General features: G+C 36.7%; 1 protein-coding gene across 1 annotated transcript in view; it reads left to right on the top strand.

Moving 5' to 3' along the window:
• LCP1 (lymphocyte cytosolic protein 1) overlaps positions 1-23,473 on the top strand; it is a 115,293-nt gene that overhangs the window by 53,618 nt on the left and 38,202 nt on the right. Inside the window, 1 exon segment of the mRNA XM_043997909.1 lies at positions 23,196-23,283. Within this exon segment, the coding sequence (XP_043853844.1) occupies positions 23,220-23,283 (64 nt within the window). The 5' untranslated portion in view covers positions 23,196-23,219.

Below are 23,473 nucleotides of genomic sequence, written 5' to 3'. Positions count from 1 at the left end.
CCAGTTAAATGCTCATTCAACTTTTCAGTGCAGTGTTCTTACTTTACCATAGGACAGGAAAAAAAAGTGAGAAAGTTAAATGCAAGGAAGAAACAAAATTATATGGGGTAAAATAAAGTTTTGGTTATAAAAAAGATAAATGTATATAGGGACCTGAGTTAGGATTTATTCTATTTCAGCTTCACTGGGTATTATTGTGATTTTTCTGTGTCTCCTTGAGGGCACGAGCCATGCCACCTTTATATATGTGTATACATGTGTATGTGTATATTTATATATGTATTTGTATTTATACACACACACATATATACACACACATAGAGACACAAATATTTGTACAGTGCCTTGAGTAAATAGGATCTTAGTAGTCCACATCAGTTTTCATCATGATTGACTAAGAAATTTAGAAGCCCCTTCAGGAGCATCCTAAGAATGTTGTTCTTGATTAAGGATTTAATTCCACTTCCTCAAAATATGTACTGTGAAGGGGCAGCTAGGTGGCACAGTGGATAGAGCACCAGCCCTGTAGTCAGGAGGACCTGAGTTCAAAATTGGCCTCAGATACTTGACACTTACTAGCTGTATGACTTTGGGTAAGTCACTTAACCCCAATTGCCTCATCCCCCCCCCCCCGCAAAAAAAAAATGTACTGTGATTTCAACCATCATCAATAATCTTGATTGTGATTTTTTGTCAAATTACTTTATAAATAAGGCCCATACTTCAGAATTATTTCATGTGAGTAGGACAATTAAGCAAGTTTTATCAGTAAAGTTATATTCAACTGTACTTATTCATCCACTTGAACAGAAAATATAATCTGGAAAAGGAAAGGATACCTCTTTGAACTGAAGCTATTCTATTATTTTAAAAAGACTTGTTCCAGACTAGGGAGACTTGAAGGTTTTGGCAGCAGGGGTTACTTGAGAGTTAGAAATCTGAGATTAATGAACAAACTCTTTTGGTCTCATCATTTAAAATAAGATTATAGGTTTGATACAATAATGAAATTGAGAATTAACATATGTATATATTCATAACTCAGTTTTATTGAAGGATTTTATAGCACATTTATAAAATGCATCACCATTGGTTTTTTCCCCTGTCTTGTGGAGATGTTCATTGAGTAAATTAATATTTGTTGAGCATCTAGAATGGTTTCTATGGAGTTAAAGGCCACAAAAATTATAACAGCTGTAGGATTTTGCATGTGGACTCTTTTTATTTTTACTTTTTCAAAGCACTTTCAGTCTATACTTTCATTTTTTCCTTAACATATACTGCGGACCATGACTTTGATAACTTAAAATGAAAACAGCTATAGGCAATATTTACATTTATGGTTTTTTCTTTTTAATCTTCTGTTTTGTTTCTTTTTAAATTTATGATGAAAATCTCTCATGTTTTTGGTCCGAGCCTTACCATCCTACTAGTAGCCAGATTACAATAACTCATTGACCTGTTCTTGCTAGACTAAAGAAAGGCTTCCTTTCTATCCCTGGTTTATTGTTGCCAAGGCAAAGGACAGTTAAACATATGTTAACTCTTAAGTAATCCAATAAATAATCCAAATAATTTTGGATGATTTCTCTCCAAGCAGGAAAATTCACAGCAAAAACCTTAGTCTGATGCTCCCTTACCACCTAGCATGTTTCCATTGATTATTACTTGGGGAAACCTAATTGATTCCTGTTTGCCTTGCCTATTTCAATGAATTATGGATTTTAATTTCTCTAATATTAACAAACATAACATTTCAGGTATTAACAAGTAGATCTCTAAACATTATAAGTCTAAAACAAAAACAGAAAATTGGAAGCCACCAAGCTATTTAGCTAAATAATATCAGTAGATGTGAACAGTTCCACATATTTTTATTTTCTTCTTGACTATATTTTCTCAAGTCAAATGCGATGGTGTTAAAGTCTTTTCAGCTTATGGGAAAAGATAAAGTCAATCTAGGATCACCCTACCACCAACCACCACAACTATCCTTGTGGAGTGGAGTGGAGGGGACCCTGGGTTTTTGAAGGCTATGCCAACAGAATGCAAACTCTGGTAGACCCTACTAAACTGGAAAGACATTGTGTTTAGGCCTAGTGGCACCTGTCCTCTGAATAATGGGATGACCAAGTTTATCAAGGCAATTAGTAAAAGAAGGGTGGCCATTGGGGGATTAATTTTCTTGACCTCAGCCACTCATGACACTGAGAGTTAAAGTAGGAATGGGTTTCATTGAGGTGTAAATCTGCAATGCTTGGTAGAAGGACTTTGCATACCCAAATAATCTTAGATATATTGAAGTAAGAAGTAAAACTGGGAAATCACCACTTAATGATCTCAGAAACCTTCCTCCATCACAACTCTGACTTCTTAGTCACCCTACTTATTGGTGGGATTTCTTGGCTACTTTTCTTAGTTCTCTTCTGATGCAGCTTCCTTTTAAACAATTTGTTGTCTCCATTATTTTTGGTAGGTCAATAGTAGAGATTATTTTTCTCTTCTCAGCAATTCCATAATTGTTCCAATGTAGAAGATAATATAAGAGGCAGCTGAGAAGCAGGTGTGTATTCTTTGACCCTCAGCCACAGAATCTTTCTTGAGATTGCTTTTTTATCTTTCTTTGTGTCTATTTCCTGGATTCAGGGGTTGCTGGTGTAGGAAGGAAGTCTTTGGGTTAGTTATCCGCTATATTGGTATTCCTTTTAACTTTAATTAGCAGTTGAATGTGCTGATTTCTGTAGGGTCTATTACTCTAGTAGCTGTTGTACTCCCTTCCCCCCTTAGAGTGATATCTAATATAAAGTGGGATAAAATGTATTATGGTAAGGTTAAGTACATGAGATGAATATATTTAGCTTGTGTCTGTAGTTAAAAACTAATTTCTAATTTTATGTTTGTTGATTAAACTACTTGACTCTTATGTGATTTTTACCTTGTATATACCCTGTTTTTCATGTCAGTGTGATGAAGTTGAAAAGGGACTGAATCTGGAGTCAAAGAACCTGAGTTTGACTCCTAGCCTGGCTATTTATTCTCTGTTACCTTGGGCAAGTTATCATTTCTCTGAGCTTCAATAAAATGAGATGGTTGGACTAGATGGGCCCCAAACTCCCAATTTGTCTTATCCCAAGGCTGTGTTGCTATTTTGCTGTTTGTGGCTGATTATGTAACAGGTCAGTCAGTCATAGTTCATTTTCTACTTCTGGCCTAGCTTGCATGGTGCAAAGTGAATGCCTTCAGGTGATGAGTCCTTGGAATAATTTTCACCTAAGAAGAATTTGCACTGTTATTATAGGATTTTTAAGATTCATGAAGCATTTTTCCTCACAACTATCCTGTGAAATAGGTAGTAAAAAGATTATTATCCTCATTGTACAAATGAGGAAACTAGAGGCTCAATAAAGTAAAGTGTGCTGGCTTTGGCAGCATTTGCCTATATCCCCAGCCTCCCCAATTGTTGGGCACTAATCGGTAGCACTCATCTATAACCCCCACAACTGGGGAGGCTGAGGCTGGTGTTTTTTGTTTGTTTGTTTGTTTGTTTTGGTTGGGGGGAAAGCAGACTCAGGAGTTCTGAGTTTCAGTAGCCTATACAATTCGGTGTTGGTACTAAGTCTAGTATCAACATGGTGAATCCTTGGGCATGGTAGGATGTGGAGGGGTGTCTGAGGAGGGCCAATTGACCCAGATCAAAAAGAGATCAGGTCTGAAATTCTGTGCTGATCAATAGTAGTATCAGACGCATAAATAGCCCTTGCATTTCTAGCCTAAGTATTACAGGGAGAGCCAGTCTTAAAGAAAAAAAAAAAGTTATGACTCATTTAGCATGTAGGTCTAAGTGTCAGATTTGGATCCAAATTTCTTATCACTCCAATTAATGTCAAAACATCATTCTCCCTCGCTGTACAAAATTTAGTACATATCCTCTCTCTTATTTTATTCATTTTTCTGGTTGGGGTGAATCCTATATTAATAAAATTTCAGGATACCCTTCTTGGGCAAAAAAAGTCAGCAGAGCCACAGTGTTAATGTGTGCTCTTGAGTTGAACACAAATGAAGTATTCTTATTTTCCTCAAGAAACATTACTGTAATTACTTATGCTCTCCAAACTGACAATGGTTAGATGGGTAGAAATAGTAGAAAAGAGAGAAATTAAGAAATGTCAAATGAGAGCAGTGATTCACATAATTTTAACTCCATACTTGCCTATGGAATGACAAGTATGTAATCATATGCAAATTTTATACAGGATTAATATTTCTTCTTTAGCATTACCATCTCTGGAACTCTAAAGCCCTTTCCAATTGTAAACCTGTCACCCTGTGATCAGTTGTTTGTTAAGTGTTCAGTGCTGATAGGTCTAAAATTGATGTTAACAACATACTAGGCCCTAGATGGGGTCCATGCTCAGAGGGCTTTTCCTTTGAAAGAGATACTTTAGTGACTCAGATTTAGAAGGATTTTAGTTGTGGCAATCACATTTGTGAGATCCAGGGACAGAGGAGTTATGATATGAGAAAAACAAGCGATTTTATACTTATGGACATCAATGCACCATTATTAGATAGGTCAGTGTAGTTATCTTGAAAGTGTTCAAAGGGAAAGGGATGTGTTTTAAGGGTGACAGAAAGAACAAATGAAGTTAAGATTATTACTGCAAATATTTTGCATTAAGATTATTTTGCTGAAGATTTGAGCAGCGTTGCTATGAAGTCACCCTGACTAGTTAAAAAGAGGATGGTTCATAAAGAACTTCAGTTGTTTTTTCTCCCGGAAGGAAGGACTGAAATGTTAAATTGAGGAACTAGGCAAGCCACAGTTTTGTGGTGGTAGCATTGATTCTTCTTTTAGTCCAGCATAAACTACAGGGTCTCTCTCATTAGTTTCTTTCTGTTCTTGCCTGGCTGAGCTAAAGGGAAAAAGAGAAACCTTTCTGTGTGGACAACATAAAGACACTAAATTCAGGAGACAAATGAATTATGCATGTGATCTGCAATCTCACCGAGAATTTGCCTTTCCCCAGTCTTCTATTTGCATGCTGGAGAGAAGAGTGGAAAATTACAATGCTTTGTACTCAGGGTGCTGATCACTTGATCCCCTAATCCAGTCATCTCTGATAGGATTTTCCTGTGATCAGTTTCCAAGTGCCTTAAATGAGGAGGGTCACACTCATACTTGCATAATATTTGCATATGATTCACCTACTTGTCATTCCTCAGGTAGATTTGGGGTTCAGATGACATCATTGCTGCCCTTAAGTCTAGCATGTCTTGATTCCTGTCTTTTCTACCATTTGTACTTATCTTTTGGTCCACATTGCTGACATCAGAACATCTTGGTAGAGAGGGGAAAAAAAATCTGTTCATAATAAGAAAGATGAGCATAGGGTGATTTTCCTAATGGAGGAAGCTATGTTACATAGGACATGCAAAATGATTTTAAGTAGCGTACAAATGGGAAACAAGTTTGCATTGTTAAACAACTCTCCTTCCTTAAAAAACAAACAAACAAAAAAAACCTTAGGGAGATTTCGCTGCTAATGATAGTACTTGCTAAATTTTTTTGGAAAGTCCCTCTTTAAATTTCCCAGTCTCTCAATGGCTTGTCAGGCTTTCTTTCTTTGTCATTATAGAATCTTCAGACTTCTGTTATTCCTTTCCTGTTGTTACCACCCCTTCCCCAAAGATATCAAAAGCTCTGAGGATTAACGTGGTAGCCTTTTTTTTCATGCTTTATCAATCCAGAATCACTTGATTCAGTACATATTTAACATAAGTATTACTTAAGCTAATGACTTTGTCAGTTTCTTTCATTTCCTAGTACATTATCTTGACTCCAGTATTTGCTCCTCCTCCCTACTTCACTATTTCTGTCAATGACCTCACCTTTTATCTTGTTGGCCACCTACAAAATCTTGTCTTTGACTTTTCCTTTCTCCTACAGCTTTCATGTGCAATCAGTCACTAAATCTTCATTCTGTCCCCACCTTTCTATTTTCACATTAAAAAGGAACATACACTTTAAATACACACCCACACAATGCCCCCCCCTCCTCCTACACCCCATAGGTGGTCATTGCTACTCTATTTGATCTACTGTTAAAACATTCTAGCATTTCTTTCTACCTCCACTCTGGCCTTGCTCCTATCTCTCCTTATCAGTTCTTGTGGTCATACCACCCCTTTCCTTAAAATCCTCTTGGTGGCTTTTGAGCTAAGGGAGGAGGGGATTACTGTGTACTTCATAAGAAATTATGTATGATAGTTTGTGTATAAATATTACATTCCCCACTAGACTGTAAGCTTAATGAAGTCCAGGGTAATATCTTTTCTAAACATTAGCATTGCTCTCAACACTTAGTACACACTTCACTTACAAAATTTGCTAAATAAACATTTGTTGAATTGAATTGTTCTTGTACAATGTTTGACTTTGTGACAGTCACCTATTTTATATTACAAATTCCAAAAGGTAAGATCTAGACCTGTTGAGTTTGCTTTGAAAAGCACAGTAGCCCCGTGGACTAAATGCTTTTTAATGACATCTGAACAATCCTTTCAACCTAGACTCCTCAACATTTATTCCAGTGTGCTCTCTGATCTTTACTGGTCTGGCTTTCCAAGGGATTCCAAGACTTATTTTAGGCACAATACTAGTTTATATAGCAGTCCTGAAAAAATTGCCTGAGAATTTCTTAGTGCAGAAATTTTAAAGAGGAAGTTATGTAAGCATTAGGTTTCCTGAAACTTTACCCCCTTAATGCAGTAATACAACCAATTGACAGTAAATACCAGCCAACCAAGCCATGACTGCCCATTCATGCCTCTAAGAGTTCTCTAACAGTTCTGAAGGAGGGAATGTGATACAGGGGCTTCAAATTGGCACAAATTCTACAGCTTCTATGTGTAGCCTCTCATTTTGGTTCTTGAGGCAATGAGTGTATTAAAACATCACTGTATCTGATCCTGTTGAGAATGAGGTCAAATAAAGAGCAAATTAAATTCAAAATTATAGTGACTATTTACATGTTAAAAAAGATTGTTCATTTTTTGGATGTTTTTCAAATTCAGACTTCAGATGTGACAAATATACAGGATATTACCAGATGGGAGAGAACAGTAGTAACTTCTGAAAGGGCCAACAGAACTGGCACCCAATGTTTTGGGGTACTAAGAGTAATAATTAATGATATAGCTAGTATTTACATATTGGTTTAAAGTTTGCCGAGCAATTTGAATGTATTCTCTCAGTTGAGCCTCATTGTATGAAGTTGTCCCATTTTCCAGATCTAGCATCTTGGATCTTTTATTTACTTATCTTTTAAGGTTGTTAGATAGGATTGATGACCTCACTACTAGTTTAGTGTCCTTTCCCTCAGAATTTCTACACAGTTACAGGGTCTGGCTCCATTTCCTCAACTGTCGCAAGGTACTTTCCACATTTGGTGCTCAGGGTTGATTAGGCCAGGTTCCCATAATCATTCCACAGAAAATAGGTCAGAGAATAGGGAAGTGGTTGAGTCCTAATTGCTACCACTACCCTTTAGAATTCTCTTAGAAATTTAGACCTTCAACAACTCTGAAGAAGGGAATAAAACAAGGTCTGAGAAGAGCTAACATGGAGGAAAAGCAAAGCTAAAATTAAGGTATAATTACCCTGGGGAAACATAAATTGCAAGTTTTCACCCTAGAGCTCCTTGGTCTGGCTGTTAGTTCCTATTTGAGTCAATGCATTATATCATGAGTCACAATGATAGTAACTCCCCTAGAGTTTGTCCATATTATCAGCATAATTTCTTAAGTAAGGCCATGAACATTATTATTCTTATGGAACTTGCAGGATATACATGATGGCCCTTAAATTGTCTCTTAGACTGAGAAGTAGGTACGTTGGATTCTCTCAGATTTAGCCACTGTTTATACAGTCTCCAAAATGCTTAGGAATACATGAAAGGAATGGGATCCCCAGGCTATATGATGAGGAATATTTAAAGGATATTGACATGATGTGCAGGGAGTAAGGGAAGAGATAAGGGAGTTTCCTTTTGCAAAAGAATTTACATTTATACTATCAGGTTTTTTTTTTCAGATCTGCTATTAGGATATTATTTATTCACCCACAAGATGGGAATAATTGTACCAATTTTTAAAAATAAGCTCCTTAGTACCTAAACTTGTGCCAAAGGTTTTTCCATTTCTCCTTAAATAATAAATGGCTACCACATTTTTCATATTTTAACTTAAGCGCAAGAGAAAGGAGATCTTCTTGGATTTGCTACAAACTCATTTTGAGATCTCGGGGGAAAAGATCATTATCTCTAACATGGGGATTATAATACCAATTTTCTCCCCCCTTCATAGAATTAAATTTACCCCAAAGAGAAATGACATACGGATGTATAATGATGACTAACAAAAATAGAAAATAGGTGATTCCATTGAAAATATATCAGGGGAGAAGAGTGGTAGGATACATTTATAGTGGTTGTATTGGTGACCTAGATATAAAAAAGCCACATCATAAAGCAATTAGAGGAAAAAAGAAGAAATTACCTTTCAGATTTATGATAGGTGAAGTCTTTATGACTAAGCAAACAGGAGAGGACACACAAGACAAAATGGACAATTTTGATTATGTGAAATTAAAAAGATTTTGTACAAACAAATCTCATGCATTAAGGATTAGAAGGAAAACAAGTATGTCAGGGGGAGTCTTTGTAAAAGATTTTTTATAAAGGTTTCATTTTCAAGATATATAATTAACTGAGTCAAATTTATAAGATAAAAATGCATTTCCCAAAAGATAAATGATGAAAGGATATAGAGTTTTCAAAAAAGAAATCTGAATTATCAGCAATCATATAAAAATGTTTTATATCATTCATAATTAGGGAAATACAAATTAAAATAACCATGGGGTTCTACTTCGCACTTATCAGACTGGCAAAGATAACAAAAGAGGAAAAAGACAAATGATGGAAAAGCTCTAGGAAAACAGGTACACAAGTGCATTGTTGATAGAGTTATGAATTGGTCCCACTGTTCTGAAAAGCAATTTTGAACTTTGCCCATAAAATTAACCATCGTATATACCCTTTGACCCAGTTATACCACTATTAGGCCTATACCCTAATGAAATCAAAGAAGAGAGGGATCGATATGTATGAAAATATAACTATTTTTATGATTGCCCCAAATAGGAAACTAAGAGGTTCTTCTATTGGGGAATGGCTAAGCAAATTAAGGTATATAAATGTAATGGAATATTGTTGTACCAGAACAAATGATGAAACAGATCATTTTAGAAGAGACTACGAAGATCTTTTTGAACTGATAGAGTTACATGAGCAAAACCAGGAAAGCAATTTATAAAATGATAAGCAAACATAGAGAAAAACAACTTTGAAAGACTTTAGAATGTTTATCACCACGATGATAAATGAGAACAAATGAATAAAGATGAAACATGCCACACCCTTCCTGAAGGAGAGATAATGAACTTAAAATGCAGAAAAAGACTTAAGTTTTTGCCCCTGGCTAAAATGGGAATTTGTTTTGCTGGACTATGTAGATATATGTTAATGGTTTGTTGTTTTTGATTTGCTTTTTTTAGTGGGAGGGACAGATAAATTTTTAAAAATATAAGTTATAAACTTGAAAAATATATAATGGATATGGTAAAAAACACTCTGCCTCCTAAAGAAAAGATGGACATAAACATCTCCGAAATTCTTCTCTCTGATGCAAAATCCAGTAGAGATGCCATTTTTCTAATTCTATGTAGAATCAGAGTTTGAGTTAGAATGGACCTCATATCCCTAACCAAATGACGAAACTATATCATCTAAATTTAGAGCCAACAGGGACCTTAGGACATCGAGGCCCCTTATTTTACAGGAGAATTTTTTACTTGCTTAGTGTCACACAGCTAGTAAATGTCTAAGGTTGGATTTAAACCCATCTTCAGTAGTATCTAAAACATCTCTAACAAGGGGTTATCCACCCTCTGAACATTTTCAGTGAATGGAAACTTGTTTCCTGTTCTATCTGTAGATAACTCTTAAACATTAGAAAGTTTTTCCTTATATTGATTCAAAGTCCACTGTAACTCCTCCCTGACTTTACGGGGCCAAGTAAAATAAATGTATTTCCTCTTGAATCCATAACTTAAGATATTTGAAGAATTTCATCAAGTGTAACTTCAACCTTCCTCTACTCTCTGATACTCAGCCTTCTCTTTTCAAAGCTAGACATCCCCAGTTCTTTCATCCAGTCTTCCCATATTTTCAAACCACTTCACTATACTGGTTATCCTCTTCTAGATATTTCTCTAGCTTGTCAATGTCCCTTCTAAAATATATTGCCCAGAGGGGAGGAGGGAGGTTAGGGAGAGTGGAAGAAAAATTTGGAACTGAAAATCCTATGAAAAGAAATGTTGAAAACTATCCTTATATAGAACTGGAAAATAAAAAAATATTGAACAAAAATAAAATAAAATAAACTATATCATCCAGAACTGGACTCAATAGTACAGATATATTCTGACCATGGCATTTTATAGCAGGCCTATAACCTCTTTCCTTTTAACTAGAGATTCTTACTCTCGAGCATATATGTCTATAATTAAATCTCGGTGGGTTCAAGAATTTGGGTGAGAAAAAAAATTACAACTCTATTTTCACTAACCTTTCACTAAAATGTAGCATTTCCTTTAAGTATGAATTAAAACAAAATTCTCCAAGATTTCTATAGCATGCACCATATTTCCAAAGGGATCTGATAGACAAAAAAGGCCAAGAACCCTTGCTCTGTATATTAACCTTATTAACGAAGCTTAAGATTAAAGTAATTTTTTTGATGATGATGACAACCCCTACTCCTACCAGTAATGATAAATTAACATTTATATAACACTTTAAAGTTTGCAAGGTACTTTACAAATATCTCATCCTCACAATGACCCTGGGCAGCCCATTTTACAGATGAGTAAAACTGAGGCAAACAGACATTAAGAGACTCTACTGGATAATACAGCTGTTAAATGTCTGAAGGTCAAATTTGAATTCAAGTCTTCTTAACTCCAAAGCCAACTCTTTATCCACTGTGCCACCTAGTGCTTAGACTGACACATCACACTGCTGGCTCATACTGAGTCTGTGGTCCACTGGAACTTGTAGGCCTTTTTCACATTAGCTGCTTTCTAACTATATATTTCTCAACCCTGTTATGATAAAGGAGGCTTTGATAAAGATGAAAAGATAAAGATAATTTGGATCTTCTGGTGGAGGGAAGTGACATGGCCCAACTTGTACTTTTTTTGGGGGGTGGGGGGTGGCAATGAGGGTTAAGTGACTTGCCCAGGGTCACACAACTAATAAGTGTCAAGTGTGTGAGGCTGGATTTGAAGTCAGGTCCTCCTGAATCCAGGGCCGGTGCTTTATGCACTGTGCCACCTAGCTGACCCCAACTTGTACTTTAAGAAAATCCCTTTGGCAACTAGGAAATGGGGACAATTTTGATAGGAAATTAAATGGAAAATTTCTAAATATATGAAAGAGGGGAAGGGAGAGACTTGAAGCAGGGGGACCACTTAGGAGGTCATTGTGCTAGTAATGCATGGATGTGATGAAGGCCTGAACAGACTTTTAAGTAAAGAGGAAACCAGCAGGGAAGGTGTGGACAGAGGGTTGAAAATTTTGTCAATGCACTGGATACCTGGAATGAGGGGAATTGAAGGGTATAGGATGACTGGAAGGTTGCAAAGCTGACTGCATACTCAGCTGAGCTTAAGTGCAAAAACTTTTACATCTCTTCTTATGATCTTCTCCATTGTGCCTATGGAAGGAGAAGGACCATAGTTGTTTGAGAAGCCTTCTCATACAGGGAGCAACAGAGATGTCAGTCAAGGCCAAGAAAGGAAAAGCTTTTCTTGAGTTCCTCTTGTTCTTGACTTCTCTTCTTGGCCTGTTGGTTCTGGTCTTTGGAGCCTCCTGCCTGCCCTCCCCCAAACCCAGGAGCCCAGAGCATATAACATGAGCCAAGCAGAGGCTGACAGAAGCAACTTGCAGAGAAGTTTTCTGGTGTGAAAAAGAAAAAAAAATCTCTCAGTGGAGAGTGCTGGATTTGGAGTTGCAGTTCTTGGGTTTGAATTCTGGCCCTGCCTCTCATTACTTGTATAACTTCAGGCAACTCAATGTATTTGCCAATGTCTCAGTTTTCTCATCTGTAAAATGGGAATAGTAGACTGAATGAACTCTAAACTCCCTTGCAACTCTCAATCTGTGCTTCTAATAATCCTAATCCCTCTTTCACACAGGGCATTTGGATCAATGATAGTGGGCAGTGAAGCACAGTGCCTAGCACATAGTAGGTTCTTTTTTAATATAGTAGGTTATTAATAAATGCTTGTCAGTTTGATGAGGGACATGGAAAACAACAGTCTTCAGAGAGGTGTCGATAGAGATTTAAGCTTGAAAGCGCTGTACCTAAAAATAGGCAGCATAACCCATGTAAGAGCCGTGCAAACTATGCACAAACAGGTACCAATCTCCCCTATGCATGGAACCATTTCCTGGAGGCAGCCCCCATGAAAGCCTGCCATGTGGTCTAGCTCATCCTGCATGCTATGCATGCTCACACTATTTTTAGTTTAGCTCCCCCTGCACTGTCCCCTCCCCGTTTCCACAGTCAAGGCAAAGCTCCCCCAACACAACCCTTTTGGTTGACATCCCTATTCTGAGCACTGGAGAAAACATTGCTTGTAACAATGTATAAAAGACATCCTAGTTGCTGCTTCTTCCGACCTCACTTAGATCATCCGGCTGCCAAAAGTAAGGGTAGGCAGTACCAGGGATTGTTTGCAGTACATATCTTACCTAAAGGCATAGGCACCATCCTTAGAAAAAATGACCAAAACAACTAATTGTTGTAATTGTTTAATTCCTTGCCAGCTCAGTTTGACCATTCCCCCTTCTTTTGTGGGGGCAGGAGTGGGGTGAAATTTTAAAATACTTTTATGTACTGGCAAAAGGATGGCATACAAAGAGGGAGCTTGAAGTGTTAGTTCAGTTGGCATTTAACCCCTCTACAATCTGGCTACCTTTCCAACCTCATTTATTACTCCTCCCCTATGCTCCCTTGATTAGCTCTTCCCCTCTATCAGTTATCCTACCTTCATCTGCCTCTTTGCAGGCCATCTTTCATGTTTGTCATGGACTGACTCCTCATTTCTATCTGTTGAAAGCCTTCTTTCTCTGTTCAAGTCCCAACTCAGCTCAGTAAGTCAATAAACATTTATTAACTGCCTACTATGTGCCAGGTATTGTGCTCAGCGCTTGAGAGAAAAAAAAGATTGCCCTTGCCTTCAAGGGCTTTACAGTCTAATGAAAGAAGATGCACAAAAGGAAGTTGAAAATCAGGGGATGGCTAGCCTGAGAGCTCTCCTTAAATGGAATTTCTGTTGAGAACCTCTCCTTTCATCCCTCCAATTAGAGGAACTTCAGAAGCAGAGAATACTGATGACCTGTGAATTTGAAAGCTGATGTGATCTTACCGGATGAAGAGTTCCCTGGGTGAGGCATGGAGTTGAGTTGCCACCTCATCCATGAAGCCTTCTCTGATCTTTCCCTACTCATACTTCTTTTTAATACTTTATTTGGACCACTCCCTTATCCTTATCATACATACTCTGCCTTGTATTATATCTATTTGTGTATGTCATAAGTTTTTCATGGCAATCCTGTTGGCCTTCCTTCCTACCTGCAATAGACCTAGAGGCAGGAAGACCTGAGTTCAAATCTGGCCTCAGACTCTTAATAATTGTGAATAACGGCACCTACCTCCCAGGGTTGTTGTGAGGATCAATTGAGATAATATTTGCAAAGGGCTTAGCATAGTGCTTGGCACATAGCAGGCACTGTATAAGTGTTAGCTAGCTTATTAGCTATTATCTTTGACACTCTTTCCCCATAGCACCTTAATATATGTTTGTTATAGAATTGAATTCATAGAAGAGAGAAATGTTAAGATTTAACTTCAATTTAACAAGTTAAGAGAATTCCAAGCTCGTCCCAGGATTTCAGTGAGCTTTTAAAAGTTGTTATTGGTAGAACTCAGAGGCCATGGATCCCTATGACTGATAATTCACCCAGGATGAGCACAGAAAATATGTTTTTTTGCCCCCAGATATAAATCCTAGTTTCTACATGGCTAGTTGATTTATCTTTGCATGCTTCAAGGATTGCACTTTCTCCGGCCCCCCCCCCCCCGTGGGGGCCCCTCCCCCCCCCCCCCCCCCCCGTCCACTCCTATCACATAGTTAAATACTTGAGATGTACATTATGCCCAGGTGCATCCCTAGAATATGGCGGAACCATGAAGTAATTATTTTATAATCAAATTTTCATTCTTTTTAAAAGAAAACATAGTTTTGTTTTAAGGTTTATTAATAATTGTCCTTAATATTTAAAGAACTTGATGAAATATCTAGAATGGCCAAGTCAAAAGGCATTTATGAAGCACTTACTATATGTCATGCACTGTGCTAAGTTCTGGGAATACAAGTATGAAAGAGAATCCTGCTCCTCAAGGAGCTTACAATTTAATAGGAGAAGAAACCACATAAAAGGAAGCTAATGAGTGGGAACAGGAGGAAAGGTACTAACACTGAGACCTTGGTAGACAAAGCCAAAAGAGGAAATAAGAAATTGCAGCCCTGAGCAGTTTCCTTAAAATGGAAGTTCTAGGAGGAATCAGCCAATCAGAGGAAGGGGCTTCAGGAGCAGGGTGTACTTGCAGTATAAGAGGTCCAGGGGTGATGTAAACTTCCAGGTGAGGGGGCTTTCTTTGGCATGCTAGAGGAAGTCCAGACACCTAGGAGTGTTCCAGTCTTGGAAGTGAAGACATGGATGGGTTGGGCTAGACATTTTTTTAATGGAATAAAAAAAAGAAAATGGTTTAAGAGGAAATGAAGTGGCTAAATAAACTGAATTTATTTAACCAAGAAAAGAGATTGGAAACAGTGACAATATTTAGGAATATGATAGATTTTTGTTTTGAGTTACAGAGAATAGCTTCTACTGTTCCACTGAGAAAAGCACAAGGGGACATAAGTTTTAGTTGCAACAGAAAGAATTTAGGTTACGCGCTAGGGATGTGATACACTGGGATGTATTACCGAGGGAGGATGTAGCATTTCCTTATTTAGAAAATGTTAATAAAATGGGAGAAAGCTCTCTTTCTGGGACAGTTTGAGTGCCTGGAAGCAGGGAGTGGACTAGATTGGTATTTCCCAAACAAATGTGTGGTAATACAGGAGGATATCAGATCCTACACTCTGCTGGTGATTTTTTTTTCCCCATTCTAAATGGGACAGAGGTGTACTGGCCCACTTACTGTAGCTCTTGTTTCCTATGTACATGCCTTATCCCAGGTAACCCAGTGAGTCAGAGACATGATAGGATTTCTGGCTACTTTAGTACTTCTTTAGAAAGACCCACATTGGGTAAATCCTAAGTCTACACTGATCCCTATTTTATATGGGACAACCCTTTGGGGAGGGAATGCTCAACCAGTATTGGATGGGGTATGTTCACCCATCATCTCTGCTATTTGATGTCATCCTAATCTCTCTTGGTTCGTCCTCAAGGTGGGTGTTTTTCTTAATTAATCTTATTGATAAATTTTGTTTTTAATCTCAGCTACATTCTCTAATGTATCCCTCCCCTCACCCACTCCTGAGAGTTATCTCTTGTAACAGAATAAAAAGGAGGGAAAAAACCCAAAAATGTTTAACAAAACTAACCATCACGTCAAAAGCCTGACATTATCTGTAATGTTCCATACCTGTAATTCTCCTCTGTTAAGAAGGAAGGAAGATATTTTCTTATCTATCTTCTTTGAGGCCAAGCATGGTCATTACAATTTCATAACATTCATTTTTAGTTATTTTGTTCTTCTTGTTGTTTCCATTTACACTACTATAGTCTTTGTGTATATTTATTTTCCTAGTTCAGCTTCATTACTTAGCTTTAGTTCCTATAGGTTTTCTCATGGTAAATATTCATTATATTTATCTTACAAAATATAATATTCTATTCTATTCACGTGCCACAACTTGTTTAGCCATTCCACAATTGATGAACATCTGTTTTGTTGCTGAGTTCTTTGCTAAGACAAAAAGTACTTCTGTAAATAGCATTTTGGTGTATTTTATTGACTACCTTGGGCATAAGCCTAGCATTGGAATCTCTCTGGGTCAAATAATTATGAACAATTTAGTCACTTTATTAGCAAAATTCCTAATTGCTTTCCAGATAGGCTGGGCCAATTTATAACTCTAAATCTGTGCATTAAGTGTGCCAATCTTTTCACAACCCCTCCAGCATTGATCATTCCTGTCTTTTATCATCTTTGTTAGTTTGTTCTTTGAGGTAAAAATTCAGAGTTGTTTTGATGTACTTCCCTTTTTCAAACATGCATTATTGTAAATGTTTTAAGAAACATTTCTACTGAGTAAAGAACTTTATATTTCTAAAATCATGGAATTTTGTAGTAACTGTATTATTTGACACTTTTTATCTTGACTTTTAAAAAACTTGGTCATTTTTTTCTTGAGTCCCTTCATATTTTGCAAACATAAATAACAAGTCAATAAATATTTATTAAGCACCTACTATATTCCAGGCACAGTTTCTACATTGAAACCAATCAATATACATTTATTAATCACCACTCTGTGCCAGGCACCATGTTAAGAAGTGGAGACACAAAGAAAGTCCTGCTCTCATGCCTCATTTTAGTGTGTTTTCAAATGCTATGTATAGTAGTAGAGCACAAGCTAGTTTCAAGGGAGTATAGGATTAAGAGTTCTAACCCTTGAGGACCTGACAGAAATCTTCCTCTAGTCCAAGCCTCTGGTTAAGTGAATTCCCCAAGGTCTTACAATCTAGAAAGTCTTTGGGTATAGGCCCAGGGAACTCACATAAATCACATTTCTATAGTGCTTTAAAGTTTGTAAGCATTTTGTTTGAGGGGTTTTGTATCTGAAGATCATTTTAGTAAAGTATGGAGAAATTTATCACCCAATGAATTGTTGCACATTGAATGATTTTTGAGGGGGGGGGTCATAATAATTCATGAAACCATCTACTAAGGAATGGAGGATTTGAAATCTGTTGTAGTTGGGAAAGTACTCACATCACTGAATTTATTATGCTTCTTTCCCAAATCCTCCCCTTCCAAACTTGCCTATTACTATTGAAGGCACCACCATTTTCACATTCATCCAGGATGAAAATCTAAGTGTTATCCTCAATGCTTCACTCTTTCTCATCCCCAAAATCCAGTTAGTTTCCAAAGTCTGTTGATTTTATTTTTGCAGCATCTCTTGTATATCTTCCCATTTCTCCTTTGACTGCCACCATACTGGTACAGGCACCTTATTCCTGCACTATTTCAATAACCTGCTCATTGTTCTCCCTGCCATGTCTCTCCCCACTCCAGTCCACTCTCCACTCAGATGTCAAAGTGATATTCCTAAACGGATCTGGCTATGTCACCACTACACTCAATAAACTCCACTGGATCTCCCAAATCTCCAGTATACAATATAAAATCTTTTGACATTCAAAGGTATTCACAACCCTCCTCACCCTACCTTTGCATTCTTCTTACACCTTACTACCTTCCACATGCACTATGATCCAGTGACAATGGCCTCCGTATTTTGGGGGTTTTTTCCCCACATGACACATTTATCCATAGGCTGTCCCCTATGTCTGGAACTCTTTCCCTCCTTACCCCCATTTCCTGACTTCCTTGTCTCTCTGCAAGTCCCAGCTAAAATCTCACCTTCTACAAGAAACATTTCCCAGTTCTCCTTAATATCAGTGACTTCTCAGCAGCTAGATAGCACAGTGGATAAAGCACCAGCCTTGGATTCAGGAGGACCTAATGAGTTCAAATCTGGTGTCAGACACTAGCTGTGTGACCCTGGGCAAGTCTCTTAACCCTCTTTGCCCCACAAAAATATATCAGTGGCCTTCCTTCTGTGATTATAATTTATCCTGTATATATTTTCTTTGTACAAAGTTGTTGGCTTTACTGTCTCTCCCATTAGACTTTGAGCTCCTTGAGAGTTGGAACTGTTTTTTTTTTTAATAATAAACATTTGTATTTAAAGTTTTGAGTTCTAAATTCTATGCCTCCTTCGCTTCCTTTCCTTCCCTCTCTCTGAGGCAGTAAGCAATCATATATAGGTTATACATGTGGAACCATGTAAAAATTACCATATTAGTCATTTTGTATAAGAAAACTTGAATAAAAAATGAAAGTGAAAAATAGTAAGCTTTAGTCTGTGTTTAATCAATATCATTTCTTTCTTTGGAGGTGGATAGTATGCTTCATCATTAGTCCTAAACTATTATTGTTTTTCAAAATAATTTTGTTTTTCTTTGTATCCTCAACATTAAGCACAGTGCCTGGAACATAGTATGTACTTAATAAATGCTCATTGACTTAACTTGACCACTAAAATAATATCTTTTGTACTAGTGAATTTTCTGGCAATTCATCTTTTGTTACTCTAGATATATTAATGCTGTTATATATTACATGTTTTTCAAATTAAGTTGAGTAGTTTCCCCTTGAATTCACACTGAATTTGTATAAGAACTTGACTTTTGTGCAAAATCCTGCTTTGACCTCTGACTCTCATTGTGTGAAGTGTACCTACCCGATAATTGACCAGCTTATGAAATTATTCAAGCAACCTGAAATGAAGGACTGGTCACCAAAATATGCAATCTTGACCTCACCTGCAGTATCTTATTTCAGAAATATTTTAATTTTTTGCATCTTTAATTCCTTGCTTACTTTCATTTCTTCACCTTGCTCTCTGCATAGGTACCAACCTTTTATTTTACAAGTTACTTATAGAAAGTAAAATTTACGTTTTCATAATTACCTCACAATGTTTCTCTTCCTCTTTCCTATAACACTTAAGAACTCCTTAAAACAGTGAACAATTTCAGACTTCAGGGAACTGAAAGCATCAGGTATCTTTCTTATAAGCCCTGATTCTTATAACTTTTCTTTCCCTATTGATTTGTTCCACCCAAATTTGTTGATCTTTGGCCTGAAAAATCTATTATTTTAGCCTAACTTAATTGAGTTATAGAATTATAGATTCTTAGAGCTATGAAATAGATAAATAAACTTTATTGCTTTTTGCCATTTTTTGTGTTATTGATACTTCTAAATATTATTTTTAAAACTGTAATTTTTAAAGGTTGGTCTGTATACCCTGTGGCTAAAAATGTGTTAGAATATCACAGCTGTCAACTTTATAAAATGAAATTTGCACGCTAGAACAGTCAAGTCTGACTTAGATAAGTGATTTGAGATTTTTGCCCTAAGAATTTACCCTACAGGCAGAGTTTCAGAAGTTTGGTTCCAAACTTCTCTGCTAATTTGCTGCAGATCTTAAAAATGGCTCCTGGCCAGAACATGGTTAGAAGTTTCTTTTATAAGAGTGAAGAGACAATGCAAGAGCAACAGACCGTAGTTGAAGATACTGTATTCATTCAAAGGGAACCAGTCTCATCAGTTTCTCCTTCAGTGCTCCAAATACCTTGAATCCTCTTTGCTATTCTTTTGAATTTCTTCTCATAATTTGTTACTATCCTTCTATGCCAGCAGTGCATACACTGATAACCTCATGGGCTAAACTTTTTTTATCTTAATGATATTGTCATTTCCTTTGCCTTTAAATGAGGGTGAGTGTCCTAGAACCCACTTTTCCAGGTAAGCACAATGATGATACTATGTATAGTGCCTAATATTTGCTTCTAGCCTTACCCATATGTTTCTTAGAGATGACCTCAGCTAAAGAAATTCAATCTAATTACTTCCACTTCCTACTTCTCTGCTTCTGAAAGACTATGTCATTTGCACATTCAGTTTATTTAGACGAGCTTTGCTCTTCTCTTTTATGAAGTGTAATGGTTTATTTAATAGTAAATCCAATTCTTACCCTGCTTCCCTCAGCAGTAGATCCATTTACAAACCCTACTCTTAGCATTTCCTTGAGACTTGGAAAGTAGGCAATCATCTTCCTGGGCCTCAGTTTTCTTGTCTGTAAAATGAGGTGGAGTGGGATGGTATTAACTAAATGATCACTATGGTTCCTACCAGTTCTGACATTCTATGATTTATTTCTCATCCTGCTAGTAGAAGCTACTCTCCCAGTTATGATGTTTTTGTTTGGGTCCCATTAAAGTGGAATAATATTCTTAACCTTGGCTTACATTAAATTATTCACTCTTAAACTAATTTCTACTTATTTCCCTTTTTCTTTTAATATTTATGCCCCTTAAATTGATGGGTTTTCTTGAGTTCAAATTGCTTCTTACTATGTTTCTTCTAACCTTGTTGAGCTAAGTCTTGAAGGAAATGAGTCATTCTAAGGTTTGGAGGTGAAAAGAGAATGCATTCTAGCCTGGACATAGCCCATGTAAAGCAGTGGAAATGGAAAATGCTATGTAGAGTTCAGGGAACAGCTAATAAGCTTTTTTGACTAGAATGATGAGTGTCAAGGAAAGTAATATGAAATATGTTTGAAAAGACAAGGGCAGCTAGGTGGCGCAGTGAATAAAGCACTGGCCCTGGATTCAGGAGTACCTGAGTTCAAATCCGACCTCAGACAATTGACACTTACTAGCTGTGTGACCCTGGGCAAATCACTTAACCCCCATTGCCCCACACACACAAAAAAAAAATACGAAAAGACAAGCAGGACTCAGATTGCTTTAGATAAAGGCTTTAAATACAGTTTAAAGAATTCATAGAGCCCTTAGAAGATTTTTAAATAGGGGAGTGTTATGATAAGACCTATGTTTTTAGGAAGATGATTTTTCCATAGGTGAAGAATGGATTATAAAAGGGAAGAGATTTGTAATTAGGGAGACCAGTTATCAGGCTATTGTAATAGCCCAGTGATGATAGGGTAATGGTTTATTCTAATGACAGAAGGGAATAGATATAAGAGATATCATGGAAATAAAAATGAATAACATATGGCAGCTCCTTGGGTATTATGAATGACAGAAAGTAAGTGTTAAGGATGACTTTGAAATTTTAAACTTAGGCTACTAGAAGGATGATGTGACCTTTAACAAAAAATGGGAAAATGGGAGAAGTAATACACATATGCTGAGCTAAAATGGTGGATTTGAGGCAGTAATCCAACTGAACTCTTTCAGCATTTCTCTCCAAATAACTTTAAAATGACACTCACAATCAAATTTTGGAGCAGCAGAGCTACAAAAGTTCAGGGGGACACATTTTTTCTAGTCTAAGAAACTTTGGTGTTCTGCAGGAGAGTCTGTGACACTAGGAAGGAGACCTCTCTAGAGCATCTGCACATGGAGGCAACACTAATGGTCCAGCAGCGCAGTAAGCTTTGGGAGCCTCTAAGCCCAGAGATTATAAGGATCAGATAATTGGTCAGAAGAGATCACAAGGGACTCTTGCTGGCACTGTTGTAAGCTGGCACTAATTTGGCAACTATTGCCTATATGCAGTTCTGGGTCATGGTTTTTGTGGTGGAGAGGAATGCTTGGTGGTCAATCACAAAGGAGCAAGAGTCCTGGTCATAGTTCCAGGACCAAGAGAAAGTGCCAGCATTTGTAGGGTGGGGGAACACGGGACTTGGTTACAGTCCCAGAGCTAAGAAGAGTGCTAGTTCTTGCAGCTTCTGGGGATAGGAGTCTTTCTTGGGTAAGACCATAGGGCAATCCAGGAGAGCAGTGGCCATACCTCTTCTAGGATAATATCAATCTTGGAAGCACCAAAACTTGCCGACATCCTGAATTAGCTCTAAAAACAGTAGGATGAAAAGCCTGAGGCTTGGGACAATGCTTTCCATCCCAAGTGAGCAGAAATCAATTTTAACATAAAGTTCAAAATCAAGAAATAGGCTGAAAAAATGAACAAACACCAACAAAAACAACCAAGAACTTGACCTTAAAAAAGCGACTACAGTGGCAGGGAAGATCAAGACATAAACTCAGAAGAAGATGACAGTGTGAAAACAGCTACAAACAATGCCTTAAAAGAAAAATACTAACTGGACCCAAACTCAACCAAAAATTCACTTTAATGTTGTGATTTTTTTAAAAATTAAGTGTATTGTATACATACCTTATATCCTTAATTATAATATATTTTGGGGCAGGACCTGCATTTTATTTTTTCTTTGTATCCCTTTGGGACTTGCGAAAATTGCTTTATAACTGTTTAAATGAATGGGTATCTTGTAGAGCATAGATCTCAAAAGTTTTGAAGTTACTGAGTCATTACATTTAAAAGAAAGTATCCCAGAGATTACTGATTAAGTGGTCAAATGTGAGTGATAGATTTAGGGCATATCCAATAAAAATAGATTATAGATGTATATGTGCATCATGAATTCAACTTGTATATAATTGACTTTAGAATACAGAACAGTATGTTTGTAAATAGAACATGCACATATATATACATGGTAATGAAGCAAAATCTATAATAGTTTATAGATATCCCATATTAAGTATCTAAAATAATTATTATTAAGAATAAGTAAGCATAAGCCTGGATATGGACATCTAAGTTTATACAACATCCCTTTATTTCTTTTTTATGTTGTATCATATCTGGGTAACAATAAAACAAAATGATGAAATTGCTGTATATGTATAGCAACACTTTCACTGTTCCTCTCTAGTATTGTCATATATTAGCATCAATCGTGATATCACAGGGTGAAAATGAGAATATAATTCATAGATAGATAAAGAAGATATAGTATAGAAGAGAATAAACAGGCACCAGAAATAATATCCTTACCTTTTTTTTTCATTCTGTTCCTCCTCCCTAAAGTTAGATTTAATAGGTTGAACAAGGTAGGTATCAAGTTAAGCACTTATCAATTAAGCATTTTATCCCAGCCATGTGATTAGAGTTTCCACTGTTGAACAATTGCCTTTGAAAATCTGAAGTTTCCAATGTGAAGATAAAGGTGGAATATAATGTTTTATAAGATGTCAGATATATTGGTATATTTTATCAGATATATGGTATATTTTATATAATATATTACAATGTCATATATTATAATACATATATGTAATATAAATGTTACATTTTTTTTTTAGATTAATTACTGAAAGCAGTAAAAAATGGCCAGAGGATCCGTATCCGAGGAAGAAATGGCAGACCTCAGAGAAGCTTTCTCTAAAGTTGGTGAGTAGAATTGGTATGAAGACTTTTTGGGGGTCTAATATCTATAATAATTATTATTTTATAATAATTATAATAATTATTCTCTTTACTCAATTACCTCAGCACAGCTTCATTAGAATGATGAAATGTGGGGGCAGTATTAGAGGTCACAAAAAAAATCAGCAGAATGATTGAAGGGGCCAAAGGGCCA

Source organism: Dromiciops gliroides, chromosome 3 (genome assembly GCF_019393635.1).
Source record: "Dromiciops gliroides isolate mDroGli1 chromosome 3, mDroGli1.pri, whole genome shotgun sequence".
Classification (NCBI taxonomy): Eukaryota; Metazoa; Chordata; class Mammalia; order Microbiotheria; family Microbiotheriidae; genus Dromiciops; species Dromiciops gliroides.
Note: the sequence above shows the minus strand (reverse complement) of the source record. Positions and strands in the feature narration are given on the sequence as shown.